The following is a 23,151-nucleotide window of genomic DNA, read 5'->3' on the forward strand; positions in this document are numbered from 1 at the left end:
TGCCAAGAACAGCACAAGATGTTGAGCGGTCATTAGCCATTTGTCCCCTGCCAGTGCACATCCCAGATAAAAACTGTGATAGGCGGGAGGGAGGTATTCTCCAAGTTACTGTTATTCCAGTGTCACTGGCACATCTTCAAGGAAGCAAGCTAAAACAGCAAATGTTAGAACCAGCTCAGGGCCGGGGATCTAGCTCAGTGGCGCCGTGCCTGCCTCAAAAGCGCAACCTCCTGAGTTCAATCCCCAGTAACAAAACACACACAACTAACCAGCCTGTGAGACTGGAGTCCAGGTGACCTCTGTCCACCAGCCATGCTTGCTAGATCTGATAGGAATTTGCAGACCCCCTACTATGCCCCTGTCTTGGCACTTACCTGGCCACACCCTGACCTGGCCTGCATGCTACGGCAAATCGCCACCAAAGGCCAAACACTGCATACATGCTGAAGGTACTCAGGTGCCAGCAGTGACAATCGGGGCCTCATCAGTGGCCAAAGCAATGGCGGCCACCTGAAGCATGAATTCCCCACCAGCCAGTGAGTTCTTCCCTTTACCTGTATTATCTTGCTCCCTGAGCAGGCTGAGGATGCCTAAGCCCCCAATCAAGAGGGTAAGTCACCTTACCATTTCCACTTCACCAAGGACTTGCATGTTGCCTTATGTGTAGTCACGACTGGCACAGACCACAAAACCCACTGGGACCATGTAATCTGGGGCCTTCTGGACCCCACAAACAGCTCTAGAGGAGCCAGGCTGAATGGGAATGGAGGTGGGAGCAGAGTGAGGAGCAGACATAGCAAGATGGGTTTGAGCTGCAGAAGCTGAGGTGAATGCTCCATCAGAGTTGGGAAGGTTAAGCTCCCTGCATGATTCCTAACTGCATAGCTGGTTTTGGTCAGATCTGAGGCCCAGTAAAGAATTTGTGCAGTGGACGTTTTTTGGATCAGATTTCCCCTGTGGGCGCAGGAACCTCTGACAGCCCACACAGTGCATACCTGGTGTCCCAGCTCGGCCAGCCCCCGAGACCCTGTGGTCAATGTAACCTCACAGAATGTTGTTCTGAGCTGTGTACGGGAAACCGTGTGAAAAGCTTGTGTAAAAGAAAAAGTAGAAATTATGAACATCAAAGTCAGGATGATGGTTAGCTCTGGGGAGTCAGGAGGGAGACACCTCACAGTCTTTTATGGCACATTCTTAATGAAAAAATGAGTCAGATTCTTTTCCTCAGCTCTGAAGACTCAACTATCCAGAAGTGGGTGGATCTCTTGGTTTGGGTTGCTTTCTTGTGCTGTTGTCAAAACTTATCTCCCCTCACGCTTCCTGCTTTGGTTTCCCCGAGCCCTGCTTCCTGCAAATGGTGTCAGGTGACATCCCACACAAAGGCATGTTCTGCAGCAGCCTCACTGCCACACCAGTGAAGGCAGGACCCACAGAGCCAGTGCTCTGGTATGGGGTGGATATGTCATGGGGGGGAGGGGTCCTGCAAGGGTGGGTAGGGTGGCAGGTGAGGAACCTTAGCCTTTGCCCCATGGGGAGCCCTGATCAGGGAGCAGGGCCTTGAGGGCAGCGTTCTGTGGCTGTGCTGCAGGAAAAGGAAGCACCTGCCCACAAAGGCCCCTGTGAGTGTGAAGGGCCTCTGTCCCTAGTCTGCGAGGAGCAGCCATGGAGCTAACACACTGCACCACTTCTGCAGACAAAACCAGATGCTTTCACCATCACAGAGAGCTGCAAGTATTCTACAGAGAAGTAAAATGAATTTAAAATTTGATACTGTTTGCCAGTGAGCTTAACCAAGGACTTTCAGAAGCCAAGCTCTCCTGCACTGGTGATAGTGGGCCCGTGCTGGTGGATTGCAACTCAGGTCAGAAGCTGCTAGTCAGAATGCTCCCGAAATCATAAGATGTTCAAACATCTCAACCCTGAATCTCTACTTCTAGGAAAATAGTTTAGAAAAATAGTGTGAAACTCAGGCCATGTGGAAGGTAACAAAATATTTGAGACTGGCCCCATCCATAGGTGAGGATAAAATATAGAACCGCCTGTTTGTATTCCTTACCTGTTTATGACATGGACACATATTCATTATAGAAATCTGAAAATCAAAAAAGTTAATAAAAGAATCCTTTAACACCTTATCACCTACAGTGATGTCCTGAAGTAATTTATATAATACTGGCAATGTACAGAAATCTAACTTATACATATATATTCATTGGATTTAAGTGTGAGATTTGGGTTATGAACTGTTTTTTGTGGGGTTTTTTTGGTGCCGGGGATCAAACTCGGGTCCTTGCACTTGCGCAGCAGGCGGCAAAACCACTGAGCTAAATCCCCAGCCCTGGGTTATGAACTTTTAATAAAATTATTTCATAAATCATGCAAAAAATAAACTCAAAACTCAATGTCTTATTTTATTTAGATCTTTAAAATGGTTGTTTGAGCCACATTCTAGTTGTAAGAGGAGGTGCAGGGCCCTGGCCGAAACCCCCAAAGAAGTGGAAGGCCATCTGGAGTGTGCAGGGCAAATGTTCCATCAGGGCTGGGCTCCAAGGACATCTGCTGTGTGGTTCAGAGGCTGCTGTGAGAAATCTCTGACCACTCCCAGGAGCCTTGGGGCCCCAGAGCAGGAAAGCAGTGCCTGGTCTCTGCAAAAACAGCACCCAGCATGGGCCTCCCAGGGAGGCTCAGGGTGCTTCTCCACAGATCCTCCCACAGCTAATGCAGGACCAAGCTGACAGTACCTCTAATCAGGGATGCACTGCACAGGTAAGGAAGTGCCCCCATCTGTCCAAAGAAGCCAAAGGTACCTCTTTTCATCAGGGCACTTTACCATCTTCTTCATCCTCCCAGAGTGTGAAATACCAGTGAAATAAATGATGGAACCCTTGCCTCAGCCTCAATCACCTCCAGACAAACATAGGTGATGCAGCACAGAGCTGCAGCCCTGTTTTTCAAAAGTAAATGCATGGTTATCATATTTTAAGTGTGTGGGAGGGAATCAGTTTAGCGGTTAAGACATTAAAGAATAATGTGTGGATAAAACTCCACATGCCATAGCCAGCTTGGGCAGAGCTGAGGTAAACGGGGCAAGATGTCCCTGTATGGTTTCCCAGCAAATTATAAATGGACCAAACAATCAGAGCCATGTGTGGATCTTTACCCTGAGACCCAGTGCCAGAAATGAGCCTGAATCTCCGATGCTGGTTTAAGATGAACTTGGTGCACTCAGCCTGGTGAAGTCACCTTTGTCCTGACAAGTGTATGTGCCTCTCCTTCTGACCCACTCTGGGAATCTCTGGTGCTGTTGCCACCCAGGACCATGCTGCCATCATCAGTATTGTGATTCCCAGAGTCCACCTCTCTCTTCAGTCTCACAGCATCCTGGGAATGGTACCTTGGGGACAGTCCTCAGACACAGCCCAAGTTGCTCCAGAACAAATAGGAATAGTGCCAGGGATTTAGCTCAGTGGCACTAGTGCCTAGCTCGCAAGCGCAAGGTCCTCAGTTTGATCCCCAGTACAAAAATAATAATAATAATAATAATAATAAAGTAGAACTGAAAATCCTGGTGGAATTCACTTAGGTAAAAGTATTGTTTTGTGAAATTTTTATTTCAAATAGAAAAGCTTTAGTCAGAAGGATTTTGACTATAGCACCATCCGTATTAATGAAAAAGTCACAAGTAATCTAAGTGCTCAAGAGTAGCACTGTTAAGCAGGTGATGATATATTGTCAGAATGGAATGGAGTGCAGATGTCAGCGTTCATGAAACTTACAAGAACCAGGGTGTGGAGGAACCCGTCTTGCTGCTCCCTGAGCACCAGCCCTGGACATGTGATGCCTGGTGCCACAGCTTTTTGGGCAATGTGTGGGAGAGAAGTTACAAATAACTTACTTTTGCAAAGAATTATGGATGAATTCATCTGTTGTCTATTATTTGATGAAAAGGACAGAAAAATTTCTCTGCCTTGTCCTAATAAATGCTTTTTATTAAAGTCTTTTTGGTGAGGATTAGTGGGAACCTTTCTTTCCAAGATCTTGAGTGGGGAAGAAAGGGTCTGGAGTCCACATGGGCAGGTTACTTACTGGGCAACTGTCAGGGCCATAGAGGTGTGCAATGTGAAGACAACATCTGAAATGCTTGTGTTTGTATTACAGTAAGAGCATTTCACATGAAATCCACTGTCTTGAAGACAACTTTTACTTATTACCAGACTATCTAAATTATCTGGGCAGAAAGTACTATTATCAGCTTGAGAAACTTCCCACTTAAAAAAAAAAAAAAGAAGAAGTTTATTGAGATGGGGGGGGGGACAGGATAAAATTAGGTTAAATTTCCAAAGACCTGTGCAGAGAATGTAGACAGCTGAAGCTGTTAGTACAGGCATGGTGTCATTTCTGTCTACTAAACCTTCGCTCCGGATTCTGGTATGACTTAGTAGTTGGACTGTAAAGAGGCACGAAAGGGCCTGTCTTACAGATCCTCTCTCCCCTTCCTAGGAAATGGGAAGGCCAGTTTATTTCTGACCAATGAAAATTCTAGAGTGTTACACCTCAGTGAAAGTGACAGACACAGCAGGATCTTGAAGTTGGCAGGTGTCTTCCTAGTGATCTACTCAATGTCTGTAATAAGTATAACACACTAGCAAATGTGCTGTTTACCCTCTTGCTCAATGCAGTTGTCAGGTAAGAAAGTCCCTGATGGAGCTCCCTGCTGTCTTGATGCTCATTAAGGCTTCTCTGTCTCAGACTCTGGTGTAAGCCACCTCCCCACTCTTCTCTGCAGGGCAGACAGATCTTGGGGTGCATCCACAATCACAGCCACACCACAGCTGGAGACAACGGTCTTCTCTCTGCCCCAGCAGACAGTCCAGGCCTGGGGCCTTTGCTAGTTGGCTGTGCCCTCTGCAGCCTGGCCCTAGTCCATCAATGAAAACAGATCTGCCTTTCTCAGCATGCCTATCACTCAGGGAGTCATGTGGATAACTCAGTGTTCATTGTATTAGTCATCACAATAACCCCTGACTAGGGAGGTCCAGATGTTGCCACCTTTTGCCTACGAAGAGTCTTATTCTGGCATCTTCTCTAAAAGTTTAGAATAATGAACTGTGACTAAGAAGTGCCTGGAACTCCATGATAGTCACACGGACTCTGAGCTCATTGCTTAGACTGATCGAAAGGGTCAGACTGTTGGTGTGTGTGCTCTGTTAACTGAGCAAGCAGCACTAGATCAGAGCAGGTCAGAAATGAGCTGCCGTGACAAAGCACTGGAGAGCTCAAACAAGAAACATGTTTTTGGGCACAAAACGGAAGGCGAATCTATGGACTAAGGTATGTAGGAGACACAGCAGCCGTGCGCAATTTGTGCACTTCATTTGAATACTAATTTGAATAAAATGACTGTGGAATAATTAAGGATGTACATATACATACGTGTTTCTATGAGAAATAAGTGTTTTTTAGAGGACAATAACATGATAATGCTTTGTAAAAAGTCATTATCTTCTAAAGATTACAGAGACTTAAAAACCAAAGCAATCAGTATGAAAATGATCTACTGAGAAGGAAAGTGATATACAATTTTAAATAGAAAGAAAAACTGGCCATGAACTGATTGTCAAGGCTTAATACTGGATGCATGAGGGCTCATTACATCATTATTTTGGCTTTATGTTTAAAATTTTCTATAATCAAGTTTCTAAAACTCCTTTGAGAAAAAGCAAGGAAAGAAGGTTATCTGGAAAAGAACGGCACTTGCCCTGTGTTTAAGTCTACAGTGGGCAGTCTAGAGTATGCAGGATGGGGAAGGCACTCACCCACGCACTTCGTAAGCACCACAGGCCCACCCTGTATGGACAAGGGTGAGGGCAGGTCCATGTTCCCTGCAGACAATCCTTGTGTCCAGTCCCCGTCCTGCATATTCCTGAGAAGCCTGGGGACTGAACAGTAGCTTAGGCCTCCGCTTTCTCACACGAAACCCAACTCCTGGACACCTGGAGCCCCGAAGTGCGAGATGCATGGACTCAATCCTGGCCGGAATGACTCTCAGGAGGAGGTGACAGCCATCACTGCCTGAACACAGTGAACACAGTGTCCCCTGAAGGGAGTGTCTGCTCAGGTCTAAGCTGAGCATAAGCCCAACCAGATCCAGAAGGAGCTTGTGGGTGTGGAACAGGAGGTGACATAGATTTTAAATAAAATGAAGAATTGATGTGAGGGGAGGTAACAAAAAAATTGCCCTACAATGTATTAAAAGGAACATAAGGCAAATATAATTTTAGACAGTATCATCTTTGTGCACAAGTATCTGCAGATTGTTCAGTGGAACCCAAAAGATTAGACATAGGACAGAGTTCAGTCAAGTCAGGATCCAACAGCAAGCAAGAGCAGCCCCATTGCCCCTCTGCAAGCAGAACAAAGAAACAACAGGAAAAGCATGCTGCCAGTGTCAACTTCAGGAAGAGACTTGTGGTGTGAGCGTCAGGGCCTTATGGTCCTCAGGACACTGTGCCACAGCAGCCCCCACTTCGCCTGGCGGTGCAGCAACTCCAGCTGCACCCCACCCCCACCCCGTGAGTACAGCAATCTGAAAGGCCACAAGAGACTCACTGCACACCCAGGACAAAACATTTGTCATGCAGACTGGCCATGTGACACCCCATAGTCCCACAGCCCAGGGAAGAAACACCGGGCAGACAAAAACAGCCATTCCAAGTAATAATTTACCATATGTAAAGGTGACATTTCAAAGCAGTGGGAGATACACACTGAAGGTTTCTCTTTCTAAAATTCACATGTGGAAGCCCTAACTTCCAAGGAGATTATATTTGGAGAGAGAGTTTAGGGAGGTATTTAAGGTCAAATGATAGGATCCTAATACTATATACACTGTGGCTGCAAAAGACCGTGGGGGGCCACAGGGAGATGGCAGCCACGTGCAGCTCAGGAAGAATCGCCTGGCCGGAAACAAACCTGGAAGCCCTTGACCCTGCACATCCAGCCTCCAGAACAGTGAGAAAATAAATCCTTACACCACCGAAAATGGCATTTTGTCATAGCAACATGAGCCAATGCACAGAATGGATTAGGAGTAAATCAGCCACAAGTCTGATTTACTCTTGTGACAGACAGCACAAGAAAGCCCAGACATCTCATCACGCAACTGGCCAGAAACACCAAGAGGGACCTCAACAACATTCACACACAACAGTGCACCGGCAGGAAGACCTAAAGCCAAGACACATGTGGAGAACATCTATCCATACACAAGACATTCCCTCAAACAAGGGAGCAGTGAGTTTAACTCTGGGGCTGGGGACCAGGCAGGATGACCCTCAGAGCGATTTCTTACAGGTAGTGATTCTACACTGTATCTACAGTGTGCAGTATTTATGAGCAACTGTCACAAATCCTCCGATAACTGACTTTCTCAAAAACTAGAAATCTACCACCTCACTACCCTAAAAACAAGGGAACTCCTATCTAATGTGGCAGACATGCCCTCACATGACTCTGTCCCAGAGATGGAACATGGAACTTGGCTCTAACCCAAAGACTGTGATAAAGGGGCAGGGCATCAACCCCGATCATGTGTTTAGGACAATCCTACTATGGGCTCAGTGGCAGAGCACCTGCCAAGCATACACAAGGCCCCAAGTTTGATTCTGAGCACTGCAAACAGAGGCTGTCCTGCCAGGCTGGAGGAATACCCTACACTAGCCTTAAGGAAGCAACAGCCCTGTGCCCTGCCTGTAAGGTCACCACTCTCAGCAAGACACTGCAAGGAAATTCTGGCAACCTGAATGAGCTCGGGGGCACAATGCTCTACAGCTGAGCTGCTGACCCTGACCCTGAGACTCTAGAGAGGGCCTGCCCCTCAGCTACAACCTACTTGGTGACACAAACTCAACACATGTTGGACACAGGGACAAAAGGGAACCAGGTGTGGATGCACATGCCTGTAATCTCAGCCCTTGGGAAGAAGAGGCATGAGGATCATCTCGTGTTTGAGGCCAGCCTGGACTACATAGCAAGACCCTGTTTCAAAACGCCATTCCCTCAAAAAGAGAGAGAGAGAGAGAGATATTGCTCTCCAGTGACTGCCTGCTACTGACCTGAACAAAGTGAGAGCTGTTGTTCAGAGCTATTGAAATAAAGTGGAGATGAAGATATTAACAATTATGAGCCCAAACTGTATGTTTCTATGTAAATGATGTTTTTATTAGCCTGTGGCTGGCCCTGTGTAAGAGGTAAAGTTCAAGGGAAAAGTCTCCTTCAAATAAGAGACAGCTCAGTAATAATGGTCAAGAAATTTACACATACTAGAAGCGTGGAAGTATACTACAATTCTTTAGAGTTTAGACATACTACATTGAACAAACTACAATGAAGAGCAGCTCTTGATATTGAAAATCAGTGTTTCAGCTAAAAGTACAGATTTTTCCATCACACTTCTGCAAGGTTCAGCTAAGCAAAAAGAGCTGCAGGCACAGAGCAGCCATGTGTACACTGAAGGCCTATCTGAGCTCCACCACCCAGCACCCTCCCGTCATCCACCCACTAGGTCCAGCAGCACCACACTCCAGGCTATGACAACCAGTGATGTCTCTGGCACACCAATGACCTCAAGAGGCTACAGACAGCACAGAGCCCTGCTGCATTTTGTGTGTTCAATAGCACACTTAACAATTCTATATGAAATTTTTTGTCCACATTACAAATTTCAGGTATTTTATTACAAATTCTGGCATATAAAAATGTTGTACTTTCTCTTGAAAACTGATGAAATATGTAATTTACTCTTGATATTTAATGAGCTGTCCCTAGCTAAGTGTCCCCAAATTCATTTCTCCCCACAGTTTCTTTGATCTTTCCATAAACCAACTAGGGGATGAAAGATAACAACACAGGTTTCCCTTGTGTAAATTTTCTGATGCACGAGAAAAATCAGTTATTCAAAAGCTGAACTGGTAACAGTGGGCTGTCTGGGTCACAGTGTGCATAGCTCACAGACAACAGCTCAACAGAGCAAGGAGGATTTTCTCACTAGGGCAAGGTATCCAAGGAGACTCCAGGGTGGAGACGGCAAGGCCGCTGGCCCCCTCAGCCAATCCCTCATCTCACCCCGGGAAGCTTTCTCCACCAACACTCACGGGGCCGCTGGGCACCATGTGGATTCAGCCCGACAGGACAAAAGACTTGGATGGCCACTGCCACACCCGGAGGTACTGTCCATCACTAGGTCCACATCCTCCAGTAGTGTCCAGGTCCCATCACAATGATGGGGAGCCAAGGAATGGGGCCAGTGTATCCAGGAAAAGAGTGCATTGGAGGACACAGCCACCTCTGCACAAGCTCTCAGGTTTACTGAGCCGTCACGGCTAACAAAACATTTTCCTATACTCATAGGGTCTTTCTCCTGCATTTTTTTTTTTGGTACCAGGGATCGAACTCGGGTCCTTGTGCTTGCGAGGCAGGCATGTGAGGCAGGCAGCGGAACAACTGAGCTAAATCCCCAGCCCGTGTGAGTTTTCTGATGTATGGTAAGGACTGGCTTCCAGTAGAATGATTTCTTGCATTCACTGCTCACAAGGTGTCTACCTTGTGTGAGTTCTCTGATGCCTGCTGAGGTGTGACTTCTGGCAAAAGGTTTTCCTACATTCGTGACATTCATAGGGTTTCTCTCCTGTGTGAGTTCTCTGGTGCACAGTGAGCACTGATTTTTGATAGAAGGATTTTCTACATTTGTTACACTCATAGGGTTTCTCTCCTGTGTGTGTTCGCTGATGTACAGTGAGGTCTGACTTCTGATAGAAAGACTTCCCACATTCGTTACATTCATAGGGTTTCTCTCCTGTGTGCGTTCTCTGATGCACAGTAAGTTTTGATTTCTGATAGAAAGTTTTCCTACATTCATTACATTCATAGGGTTTCTCTCCTGTGTGTGTTCTCTGATGTACAGTGAGGTCTGACTTCTTGTAAAAAGATTTCCTACACTCGTTACATTCATAGGGTTTCTCGCCCGTGTGAATTCTAAGATGTAAAATGAGGTCTGACTTCTGGTTGAAAGATTTCCCACATTTATTACACTCATAGGGTTTCTCTCCTGTGTGAGTTCTCTGATGCCTGCTGAGGTTTGACTTCTGGTTGAAAGATTTCCTACACTCATTACATTCATAGGGCTTCTCTCCTGTGTGAGTTCTCTGATGCACAGTGAGGTCTGACTTGCGGTAGAAAGATTTCCTACATTCACTGCATGCATAGGGCTTCTCTCCTGTGTGAGTTCTAGGTTGTGAAGTGAGGTTGAACTTCTGGTAGAAAGATTCCATACATGTGTTATACTCATAGGGCTTCTCTTCTGTGTGTTTCCTCTGGTGAGTTGCAAGGTATGCTTCCTTAAGGAATAATTGCTCACAGTCACTACATATGTGAGGTTTCTCTCCTGTGTGCATCCTCTGATATTTAGTGAGTGCAGGCTTTGAATAGAATGTCTTCCCACATGCATTACATTCAAGCATCTCCCTCCCTACCTGAGTTACTGATTGGATGATGAGAGCTGACTTATCACAGGCTTCCCCACGTTCACTATATTCACAGGAGGACTCTCCCACACGTACCCGCTGATGTATGAAGAATATCGCCTCCGTGTTAAGACCCGTCATTTCTCCACTGTACTCAAAATTCTGCTGCTCAATTTGAATCCTGTGATGCTCACTGAGATATGCAGGATGTGCAAGGGATTTCCCAACCGTACTGTGGGCATCAGGCCTCGCTCTGGCAGGCACCTCGTCAGGCACATTAGGCAGGAGCACATTCTGATACACAATAAGCTCTTCAGTCTTCATTCCTAAGTAGCTCCCATTATTTATACCCAGCTTTGAAGTACGGTGTGAGCTCAAATCAAATGTTCTTTCTAATCCAACTCTCTCCTCTGCTGCACTGCTGCTGGTGGCCACAACTTGCCACAGATGTCTGTCTGGATTTTCCTGGCCGGTCTCACTCAGGTCTTCCACTTTCTGGATATCTAAAATGATCAATTATAACAAACATACTCTTGAACCACACATGAGCATTTCTCATGGAATACCTAAGCAAAGGTAAGGAAGTTTCTTCTTATCCTACCAGCCAAAACTTTTAAAATATCAGTAACAGGTACAGGCTTATGGTAAGTACATGCCTATTGCCCTAAAGTGAATGTAATGAGTAACTGGATGGTTTTTTACAATATTGTGTTTTTCTCTGCTTCTTTAAAATTTTTTTCCTCCTTTAGTATCTGAGGAAATATTTAGTCAAATTATTCAATTGCTGCCTGGTTGTAGTTTAAAATTCAGTGCTGTTCATCTGCCATTTGTTTTCCTTGTTCTTTTTTTCACACTTTTTCTTATTAATTGCAGGTATTTTATGCTGCTTCTCTTCTGGATCAGCTACAGTTGGATGCTTAATAGGACTACTTCCTTGCGTGTTACCTAAGCATGACTATTTCCTGGGGCCAAGGATTTGTGCCTGCAGTTGCTTAGTCTTCACTGCTCCCTGAGGAACGGCTATAGGAATCTGTGGGGGATTTCAAGTCTCTTCTTCCCCATCCTAGATAAAGAGAACATCCTCCAAATTCCAAATTTAACCTGACATCTTCTGCTTCTCAGAACCTCAGCACCAGTCCACCATCCGGCCAACTCATCCTGGTCCTGCAGTCTGGGCTGTGCCCGCCATCCCAACAAGCCGGCCTCTCCCCAGGTCCTGCTACGCCCCTGCTTGTGGGCAAGCTGCTGCTCAAGCTTTCGCTTTACGCACTGGCATTTCGTCTGTCTCTCCGTGTTTCAGAGAAAATGAAGTCTCCTGTACATCCCTCATTCCCTTTGGTGTTTTAGAATGATTTCCACAAAGAGGAGAAAATGCTAACTTCAAACTCCACTCCCACCCGGGAATCGGACCCACTCAATATAGAGTTCAGGACTGTGGGAACCGGGGAAGAGACTGCTGAGAACAGCCCAGCACAGCCCCATGAGCTAGGCTCTTTCTACCCAGCCTCCTTCCCAGGACACAACTGACCTGGAAGGGTCTGGCCTGGGGGTTCTTCTCCCATCCATGGCTGTGCTCCCTGCTCCAATTTGATGGTCTCCTCTGGGCCGGGGGTGCCGTGCCCTGTTAATGGGAAATGTTAACAGTTCTGCCTGGATTAAGTCCTCCCTGGCACCCTGCCGATGATGTCCTGACACACAAGTCTGACCCCTAAACCTCTTCTCTCAAAGCTGCTACTGATTTCCAAAGTTGCATATCTACCAGTGATACATATTCTATTCTAGATTATATATTCACCTATATATTATATAATAAATTGGACCATTGTCACCTCAAAATTAAGCTATTTGAAGTAAATAATTATCTCTCTAAAACTGCTTCCCCTTAGAACCCTTCCTAAAATACCCCATTTTCTACTTCATCCTGGTAAAGCATTCTTTGTGGCTCTTAATCACAATAGACATAGAGTCCACCAAAAAAATTTATATACACTCAGAAAAAGAAAAATAATATGAGGTTTTTCCAACAGATGGTGCTATCCTCATATGGGGGACCCTAGAGGATCTCACATATCACAGAAAACTCATTACACTTCCAGTCCTTAGGGAAGAAATTGAAAATACATGTGCAGGAATCTCAATGACTAAAGTTACCCAAGAAGCAGTTTGCTATACTAATAAATGTCTGAAAGCTAATGCCACCACTTTGAGCACCTCTTATAATTGTAGAGGCCAAAGGTAACTTTTTTTTTTTTTGGTACCAGGGATTGAACTCGGGTCCTTGCACTTGCAGGGCAGGCGGCGGCACCACTGAGTTAAATCCCCGGCCTCCAAAGGTAACATATTAATCTCATGATGTCTCAATGAATTTAGTATTAAAATATTTATACAAGTTTTTCTTTTCCTGAAGTGTGTACATATTTTCTGGGGCAGACTTTGTATCTGTCTGGGTTTTCTCTTTTAAAAGAACATAAATTCTCCAAAAGGAGATATATTTGTTTAATTACTACTATCTCCACAACCACAAAACACCAGCACCTATGAGTTGCTCAATTTTAACATGTACGGAAAGAATGAGTAAATGAATCAATTTTTTTAAAAGGCCTTGAGATTGGAGGGAAAAGGGGCATCTGAGAATTTAAAGAAACTCACCAAGAAAAAAGTCTAAGATCCTGAGAGTGGTTGGAGCTGTAGAAAGTCTAAGAAAAGTAGGAGGAGGTGGAGCTCGGCTTGAGAAGCTCCGCAAAGACATTAATGCAGGCATCTGACCCTAAGCCCCACTGTGGGGGCTGGAGAAACAGTCCATGAATGGCCCAGCACAGCCCCATCGCTGGACTCTGCTCCTCCCAGCCTCCTTTCCAGGACATAACTGACCTGGGAGAGTCTGACTTGGGGGGTCTTCTCCCATCCATGGCTGTTCCCCCTGTTCCAGCTTGACGATCACCTCAGGTTTGGGACTGCAGTGCCCTGTTAGTGGGAAATGAAGCAGGACTTCTGGAACACTGCTATTTCAAGGCCTTTGAAGAAAGCCAACAGCATGGCTTCAGGAGCTGTGCCATGAAGGGGCCAGCGTGGATCTTTTGTTAGAGAGCGGTGACATATCCTTCATGAGCTGGACTCTTACACCTAAATGCCATGAAGTCATTACCTGTTCTACACACTGAGAAGAAAGCATTTGCTCCTGGGAGTTACTGATTTTTCACTCACCCAAGGACACCAGACTGCTGTAGGTCTCCAGCATCACATCCCTGTACAGGTCCCTCTGAGCATCGTCCAGGTCCTGCCACTCCTCCCAGCTGAAATCCACAGCCACATCCTCAAATGACACCAGCCCCTGAAATGGCATGTTTCTCTTCACTCAAGTCATCAGTCCTGGGATCTCTGAGAACACAAAATCAGGCTCAGGGAGGTCAGTGTGTGTGTGAGTGTGTGAGTGTGTGTGTGTGTGCGTGTGCACGTGCACGCACGCACATGCATGCACATATGTAGAGAAGGGAGCTTGTTCTGTACTCTGCATGGTGGGAGGAAGAAAAGCCACAGCAGAAACATCCTGCCTCAACACAGATTTGTTAATCACTAAAAATGATTTGGAAATGTCCATGTTGCCAGGACAAAGGCAGGATACGAATTCTCCACCAAGAAGCACATGGTCTGCTATGATGACACAAAGCACACACACATTTCTACAATCACTGTTCAGTCAATTTAGATACAGGTTCAAGGTAAGTCACAGAAAAAAGGAAGTAGAAAAACAGATTTTTCTATATTAGGTTGTGCTTCACTGAAAAGCAAAAAAATGTTTAGATCTTCCAAAAGAATATGTCTTGGGAACAAGAGGCCATAAAGAGTTCCCTCATGAAATCACAAATAACACAGCACATTAAAAGAAGTACAAAAGATACCTTGTCCAGGTGAGCTACCCTGAGCTGTGATGAGAGAAAAAGGCAGTAAAGGTATTTGACAACCTGATTATAGAATGATTTTGACTTACTCAACACACTTCCAATAATAAATAGCTCATCTGCTCGTTGCTATTAGCAAATTACTTACAGATTAATGTTATGTTCACAGGAACCTTGTATTTCCCTCCTAAGTCCAAAAGAACTGCCAGTGTGCATATGAAAGTGAACATCATTCACCTTCTAAAACACATGGCACAAATAATGAGAGGCCAATAAAATGTGCATTAGAGTCAACCCTCAAAGGACAACAAAGAATGGCTTACAGGAGACCACCTTTGAGGTGGAAATGATTTCCACTTGGAGAGGGGCTGGTCTGTCACATGCTTAGTCAACAGAACCTGGCAGTCAGAGCACTGTTAAAGTTATTAGAGATGAAAGACAGCAATTCAGTTTGAGGTATTGAGTATTTAAGTTTAGATTGCATATTAGTTTGAACAAAGAAATAACAATCATCTTATATGTTGTGATACAAACAATACATATTTAAAATGTTCAATTAAGAAAAAAACTTCATGGTGTTGGATCTATTTCCAGCTTCACGGTGTTGGCAATTACTTTTCAGATACCAAAAACCTGAGTAAAAAAATCAGGTAAGGGGGAGGCAGGAAAGTGAATAAAAAGGAATTAAGATGTATTATGTACATGTACCAACTCTCCACAAGGAATGTAAACATTATGTACTACACACATATATTAATAAAAACACAAGTAGGGCCGGGGACTTAGCTCAGTGGTGCTGCTGCCTGCCTCTCAAGCACAAGGTCCCAAGTTTGAACCCCAGTACCACAACAAAACAAAACACCAAAGAACAAGTAAGGCAACCTCTAAAATTAAGACTCTTTGTGTATCAAAGGGCAGTGTCAATTTGTCAGTGGGTTTAACTAATTTAGGTTACTAGTGAGCTTCTGAAGAAATGAACTGAGAATTCACTGAGTAGGTTAAAGTGCCAATGGGCAGAATCTACCAGAAAGTACAAGTTAGCACAGCCTGCAGCATACCCTACAGACACACAGGTGAGTAAAATGTGCATACAGTTATTCCAGGACAGAAGGACAATTTGATCTTCCAGGCTGGCCAAAAGCTTTCTGGGACCACACTATTTTATCAGCTTCAGAAAAGCCACCTTTACATGGTTAAACATGACCAGTGAAGACAGTGTTCCAGACTCAGGTGCCAGCAAGTCTCCCAATTCCGTAAGAGGCTAACATGCTTACACTCAGGATTCTGAGTCATCTAACAAGGATGACTGCCTTTTGCCATGACATCAGAAAGACCAGAGACAAACCCACAGCCAACTTAGATGACTCTAAAATTTTGTAATGTGCTAAATCTATGTAGTATTTATGTATACTTCCCTGAGGCTCAATCTTAGTTTTCTACTTTTCCACCTTAATTCCTAGACCCTACAAAGTTCAATATAAGTTAAATACAATCTAAAACAAAAAGAATAAGTAACTCACCAGGGATTTATTCCATTTTTGTTGCTCTTGAAAATGCACAGAAGACTGTGGAAGCATAGCTGGGACTAGAGGTGAGCGGAGTGGAGTCATAAGAGAATGCATGTAGCTCTGTTCTAAATTCTCCTGCTCAAAACACTATACATGAGCTGGAAAAAAAGAAAAGGGGGGTAAAAAAGCTCCTGTTGGAGCAGAGCCCTTTAGGTCTCAAATAAGGGTGTCAAAGGCCCTACTAAAGATACAACCATAAGCCAATTAGGTGGTAGAGATTAGAAACAAAATTAATTTTTGGGTTAAAGTCAATAGTGATTACTTACAGACTGATCAACAATTGACATTCCTCAAAGAAATAATTGAGTAATTTAAACCAAAAGAAAACACATTGTGCTTTCACTAAAATTTTTGCTATAGAAATACACTTGGAATGTATAAACTATTTTCTTTGATACAGGGATATACCCGAGGGCTCCACCTGAGTGTTTCCACTGCACTTCTTACCTTTGTACACTCAAGCTTCACGGAAAATATGTATGTTGAAATCCAACTATTTTCACCCACAATTACACATGGAAAATGTGATTTAGGGCACCAAGTAATCCAAACAAACAAGGGAAATATTATAACTCCCAACCTACTAGATACCCAAAACTCAAGTTCATGTTCTCTAAAATCAAAGAATGAATTCTAGGAAAAACAGAGGTTAAGAGTAAGAAAAAATTATTGTGATAAAGACAGCTTCTGTCTAAGAGAGACAGAGAGGGGCCAGAAAGTGGGCTGCCCACCACCCCGCTTTTCAAAGGTGTCTTATTGAGCAAAGACATGAGGTGAGGCAGGTACAAGGTGGGATAAAACTACAGTCAACTAATAAGATTACAAATATTGTTGCTTAAGTAATATTGATCCAATGGGAATCACAAGGTGGGACAAAACTATGAACAACTAATAAGATTACAACAAGTATAGTCACTTAGGAAATATTAAGTGGAGATCAAATGGGGAAGCTAGTCACATAGCAAGTGTGCATGGAACAAACAAGGATATCCCTGGAAGGAGTGGGCTATGGGTGTTTTGGTCCCTGCTCAAGGTAATCGATACCTATTTAGAATATCAATCAGTTATTTATCTCTAGGAGAAGTATACAAGTGTTGTACTTTTTCTTTTTTATAATGCTGACCTTAAGTGAATGTGTCTCAACTGTCTTTCCTACTGGCTCCCTGAGGGCTGGCCCTGTCTAACTGCCTATAAGATATCTAATTAACCTAGCTGTCTACAATATTCCCCCTTCTGAAGAAATATCCCGAACTGTGGTTAGGAGAGATGGGATGTAGTTTCTATTTAACTGCTTCAAGCTGAGAAGGGTCGATGTAGGGGAGACCACAGTCAGTGGCCCTTTCCAGAGAGCTAATCTAATGGGCCTCAGATAGAAGTCATGTTGTAGTTTAGCAGTTAATTTTTACAAGGATGGCCTGATGGATCCCAGTAAGAGGACTCTAGTCCATTTGTCACTGGTTCCATTTGTATGGTCACTTGGAGTTCGGCAGCCTCTAGGCAAGAATAAACATTTTTCAAGAAATTACAGCATGTACAATCTAAATGAGCACTAAAATGAAAACACAGCTTGGGGAAACAGCCACATTCAGAAACTGTTTTTAGGGACTGAAGTAACAACTGTAACCCACTGGCTCTTAGACTCTTACTGATGGAGGCTATCTATAAGTCTGATATTCTGTCATAAGTCTCACTGGTTTCAGCTGTAAGAAGAAACAATTTGAAGGACAATTTTAGCTAAGAAATCTTAAAACTCTTGTTGAGCTCTTATACATTTTATCATAGTTTTTTTAATGACCCATAACAGTGCTCAGCTACCACTGTAGCTGGAAACTGCAGGAAGGGGTCAGCAATGAAGCCTCTTTCTATATCAAGCTTTATTATTAGGGTCTTAATATCTTTAGTTATATTTTTCTACTGGGTGTTTAAGACCAAGTTAAAGGAGACCTGTGCCAATCAAATTAACCTCTTGCTGTCTATCAAGGTCAGTTAAGTCTTCTCAGGTAAGTTCTTCTTTGGAACCATATACACAGCCTTTCAGCTCTTCCGCCAGTATCAGCTGTCAGGATGGGTCACAGCCCTGCTTGACCATGCTGCTTTCAGTGAAAGTGTGGGAGACTTTTCCCTCTTGGTGACCCTCCCTTGGCATACTGTATATCTGTTAACTTTTGTCCTCTGACATCCAGTAATCTCCCTGCTCAGGAGGTTGGGTGACTCACCAAACATGTAGGATTCTGTAGAAAAGGTTCTCTCATGTCCTGGGTCCTTGTTGACCTTGGTTGTCCTCTTAGCCCAGTTCCCTTACTAGTTTTATTCTCTAAACTTTAGTTGTTGAACACCCAGAAGAGAAGATCGATGGCATTAACATTGCAATGGGAGCAGTGAGCTGAACTATTATAATTTTATCTGGATATCAAGCACTTTGAAATATAAAGCATAGTTAGAGGTCTGTTATTTTATCAACCATGGTTGTTTTAGTAGTTGAATCCTTGGAGAATATTAACAGACAACAGTTATACAATTTTATAGAGAAAACTTGAGCTCGAGAGCCACACATAGTATTTCAGCATGACAATCATGATGACATTATCTTTGCAACACACTTAAATGTCCATCTTAGTATAAAATAGTCTTTTAGTCAAACACTGCCATCTGATCTCAAAACATTAAATGACACAAAGAAAACTCTCAAGTAATATGTTAACTTTTAATAGGATGTCATCTAAAGAGAACATACTGGCCTACACATGTGCCTTAGAAGTTTATAATGTCTAGCCTCTAATTTTAGTGTGTGACATTGTTTGGACTGTTTGATGCCTGACCATCTCTAAGTGTAGTGACACATATAACATATATATCATACAAAAACTATTAACCAGTGATCTCATGCTGGTTTGACATGTACCTCTTATCACAAGATAAGAATGCAAGAGAAAGGCAGATACCAGAGTCAAAAAAGGTTATTACCATAAACAATATCTTAGAAGACCCATACACCGGGAAGGCATGAATAGATTTAGTACACCATGAAATTAGCAATAATGAGTATCACAGTTATATGAAACCCTTTCTCTCTTAGTTTTGTATCAAAAGCATCTTTTAATAAAACCTTATTGTTTTTCCACAGGAAACTTAGCCTTTTGATGATGATCAATGTAAACATATCACAATAATATGTTTAGCAATGTTTATTGGGGTGTATTTCTCATAAGGCTATGGAAATTACTGGGGTCCCCTTTGTGAACAAAGGCTGGAGAAATATTTCTAGGCTCCTCCTTTATTTACCAAGGGGAGTCCTGTCCAGCAGTTTTCCTAAGCCTAAAGGTCCCCATTTAATTATTTTAACAAACATTGAGATGACCTATGAGAGCTAGATCCTAACAATTAACACATTATTTTCAACCAATGAAACATTCCCAGGTTATTATATACAGACAACATATGTATTATATTTGTAAAACCAATCTTGATATCATTTTGATCAGCTAGCAAACTGGGGGGAAGCATGTCTTTAACTCTAATGACATTTATCTATAAGCCAACTCAAATTATAGGCAAATATTTTTAAAATCCAAAAAGGCAAAAGAAAAAAATTGTTGACCTCAAACTAAATAACTGTAAAGCAAACAGGACAAACAGATGAACGTACATAGACAATTTGTTTAAAAAAACCAATATACTCAGATGTATTTGGCCAAGTCAAATTATAATAAACTTTTTATAGTTTTATGTAAGTATAAATAAGACTAGCCAGAACTTTTGTAGGTCAATTAACAGAGATCTCTTACAATACGAATTAGAAGAAAAAAAAACCTTTTACACCTGTGAAAGCAAAGGCAGTTTTTAAGATGGGCCCTAGGCTGATGATTTATCTGATTGGAACATCTAGCTATACAGGCTTTTTATTGTTGCTTTCATAGCCATAGCTGTTGAAGAGTCACAACTGTTGAAAGCCAGAAATGCTGCTTGATAGCCACATGTAACTGTTTCCTCTAGAGCAGCAGACTGTTGAAAGGTAATTTTAACTACTTCTAGGGGTGGGTGTGTAAGCCAGGTTTGGATGTAGAAAGAGACTAGGTGGCACCCACTGGAGCTAAGTATATATTTTAAGCAGGGTTCTAATCTGTCCTGCTGTAGATGCCTACCTGTGACAGTTTTTCTCATTTTGCCTCTAACCCTTGGACCATACTTAGCTATAGGCCTTTTTTTCAAAGCCTCAATTAGCATATCTCTGATAATAGTGGCCAGCCTGGCAAGATGTCCTGGCGAGAAATCATGAAGAGAGGCAGTCCTCTGGGGACTGGAGTTGTGCCTATCCCTTTTTTTTTTTTTTTTTTTTTTTTTGGTGGTACAGGGGATTGAACTCGAGACCTTGCACTTGGCAAGGCAGGCAGCAGAACCACTGAGCTAAATCCCTGGCCCAGTGCCTATTCTTTAATAACTGTTTTTTGTTTAAAGCTATTGTTAAACTCATAAAGTTCCCCAGGAATGTCTCATTCTATCGCTGAACTTATTATATGTGTTATAAAAATCAGTCTGTCTTGTGTTATAAAAACCAATCAGTGTCATTTTTGAGGAGTGAGGGAAGACGAGTTAATCTCTAATTCTGCCTAAGGACTTAAAGGCAGATAAACTTGGACTAAAACTTTATTTTTTGAGAGTTTCAGGATTAAATCTAAGCCAGTTTCTTTTCTTTTCTTTTTTTTTTTTAAATATGGCCCAGAGATAAATGAAAGTCAGCTTTACTCTGGAAGGGTCCCAGGAAAGGGAAACTCACCATTCTGGAAGCTTAGTCCCAAAATCCAGCAGCCATAGAGGAGGAAATTGCCTTGAACCAAACACTGCTGAAAACTGTCTTTTAGAGGCAGGGCAGTGGAGAAAGGACAGAAGAGTTACTCTAAGTATGGCACAAGAACTAAACCGTAACCATCTCAGGTGCAGACAATTAAAATCAAGTGTGTTTCCAAAGTGAATCTCTAATCTTTAGCAAAACATGTCTCCAGAGGAAACAACTATGGCTTACTCTAACCACATTGCCAAGCAGAAATTTAAACGAATAATCAAAGAACCCGAAAGACTGATTTTTAGCCTCTTGAAAGAGAGTGACAGAGGAAGTGAAAGTGTTAATCAGGTTCCCAGGTTAAAATATGAGTACATGTCTTCTGGGTTTCTTTATAAGCTGACAGAGGCAGGGGCCGAGGATTTAGCTCAGTGGTTTCACTGCCTGCTGTGCAAGCGCCAAGAACCCGAGTTCAATCCCCGGTAACAAAAAAAAAACAACAACAAAAAAAAACTATAAGCTGATAGAGGGGTCATGAAATCTCACTATATCCTGTTATCTAAAGTCATCAAAAACCTGTAATTCCTAGGAATCCCCTTAGCTGTTTCAGAGTCTTGGGCTGTGGGAGGGAAAGAATTGGTTTAATTCTTTCTTCAGGTTCCCGCAGACATAAGGCCCAAATATTCTCCCTCAAAGCTATGAATTTGTTCTTTAGATCTAGAAACCTTATAATCCCTGTCTGTTAGAAAATTCAGCAGAGCATGGGTGCCTTAGCTAGAGACCTCTTCTGAGGGGGCACATGACATTGTACCATCTACATATTGCAAGATTGTGACTTCGGAAAAAACTACAGTATTTCCTTTTCTCAAATCAGGAGCTACAGATGTCCTTACTGTTCTCCTGATAAACAGATGGTGATCTGAAATAACTGAAGGGTTTAGTTCTCATCTTCCCCCCTGCCTTTGGTACCAGGGATGGAACTCAAGACCTTACACTCGCGAGGCAGGTGCAGGGCCACTGAGCTAAATTCCTAGCCAAGTTCTCATCTTTCTTAAACCTTCAAGAATACATGCCTGAAAGTGTCTTCTATCTTAATCTCCTGTCTGGCTGGCAGGCCAGTGGAGGTTTTGTATAGGGACTGTTTGGTCTCTAGTAGGAACCAGCTGTTCCCCTGCCTGCTATGATACTATTTATCTCTAAATGCAGTAGCAGTTTGTAATGCTGCTTGGCTTGATAGAGAAGTCCTATAGAATAAGACAGGCCCTTGCCGTGCCTCCATTTCTTTCCACAGAATGTTTTGTTTTGGAAATGAAGTTTGTGCTGCTGGGCTCCGGCCCAATGTGTCAAAATGGTTTGTGACTGTTTGAACTGTGTGACCTTTCAGGAAGGTTCTGTAACTCTGCCCCCCCGCTTCACTGAGCATGCTCACACGGCATGTGTTTCAGGAATATTCTGTAATTCTGCCCCTGCTTCATTGAGCATGCTCGCCTACCTTGTAGATCCCTATACAAGGAGGCTCTCATTTCTGGTAAAGTGCTCAGACTCCTGAGCCCGCTGGGAGCTCAACAGTGTAATAAAGTTTTTTTCTCCACCTCTCCTACTCACCATTGGATTCTTTTTTTTTTTTTTTTTTTGATACGGGGGATCAAACTTGGGACCTTGCACTTGCGAGGCAGGTGGCAGCACCACTGAGCTAAATCCCAGCCCCTAGAAAGATTTTTTTTTTTTTTGGTACCAGGGATCGAACTCGGATCCTTGCGCTCGCACAGCAGGCAGCGAAACCACTGAGCTAAATCCCTAGCCCACTGGATTCTCAAGTCTTCAAATTATGAGAGCTGTGACCCAGAGCTGCCACACTGAGCTGTAAAGCTCAGCTGCACCTCAGAGCTGTGGCACTTGGCTATAGCACTGAGCTGCTCTGCAGCATTCTAATCTAGTTCATAGGTCTGAGCAAGTCCTCTAACAACCACAATGTACTCATTTGGGTTGTCTGAAAAACTTTTTTAGATCTTGTTTGTTTAATCTGTCTTAAGTCACTGAGAGGAAAGGACATATAAACTCAAGTAGTCCTGTATTTTCCATTTATTCCTTACTTCCTGTAAGGGATACTGTCTTTGAGGGGCCTCAAAAAATTAGCTAAGGACGGGTGTAGTCCCATAGAGGTTTTAATTATGGCTACCCTAGAAACCCCACCCTTAGCAACCAAAGTGAAGGGTGACTATGGGACTTGGTAACATTGTCACTAACTGCAATCCTGTCTTCTATACCTGATATTCTATCTTCACATTCACTCAATCTGCTGTGAATACTTTCAATTGAGTTTTTAATCTCTTGAATATTTGTTCGAATCTGTTTCATGGATTCCATTTCTTTCCTATGTTGGGCAT

At 43.2% G+C, this 23,151-nt stretch overlaps 1 protein-coding gene and 1 long non-coding RNA gene across 8 annotated transcripts in view; one reads left to right on the forward strand and one right to left on the reverse strand.

Annotated features, from left to right (window-relative positions):
• Positions 1–12,142, forward strand: part of LOC110349717 (uncharacterized) — a 34,437-nt gene extending 22,295 nt beyond the window's left edge. For both annotated transcript variants that reach the window (XR_002395927.2, XR_002395926.2), the window contains exon 3: positions 11,394–12,142. This is a non-coding gene — a long non-coding RNA (uncharacterized LOC110349717). The remainder of the gene's footprint in view (positions 1–11,393) is intronic.
• The window catches only part of LOC101723100 (uncharacterized), a 55,294-nt gene that overhangs the window by 17,199 nt on the left and 14,944 nt on the right, over positions 1–23,151 (reverse strand). For 3 of the 6 annotated variants that reach the window (XM_087187148.1, XM_087187149.1, XM_013073039.3), the window contains 6 exons: positions 20,762–20,839; positions 15,940–16,085; positions 13,725–13,851; positions 13,392–13,484; positions 12,049–12,141; positions 1–11,023 (listed from right to left, as the gene is read on the reverse strand). The exon at positions 1–11,023 is cut by the window's left edge and continues 17,199 nt beyond it. In XM_087187148.1, coding sequence (XP_087043274.1) covers positions 9,597–11,023; positions 12,049–12,141; positions 13,392–13,484; positions 13,725–13,851; positions 15,940–16,041 — 1,842 coding nt within the window. In that variant the 5' untranslated portion in view covers positions 16,042–16,085; positions 20,762–20,839 and the 3' untranslated portion in view covers positions 1–9,596. Of the gene's footprint in view, positions 11,024–12,048; positions 12,142–13,391; positions 13,485–13,724; positions 13,899–15,939; positions 16,086–20,761; positions 20,840–23,151 lie in introns of all 6 variants that reach the window. The other 3 variants (XM_087187150.1, XM_087187151.1, XM_087187152.1) reach the window with 3 other exon arrangements.

This window comes from Heterocephalus glaber, unplaced genomic scaffold (genome assembly GCF_053883595.1).
Source record: "Heterocephalus glaber isolate CG9 unplaced genomic scaffold, H.glaber_assembly_v1.0 deba00001509, whole genome shotgun sequence".
NCBI classification, from domain to species: domain Eukaryota; kingdom Metazoa; phylum Chordata; class Mammalia; order Rodentia; family Bathyergidae; genus Heterocephalus; species Heterocephalus glaber.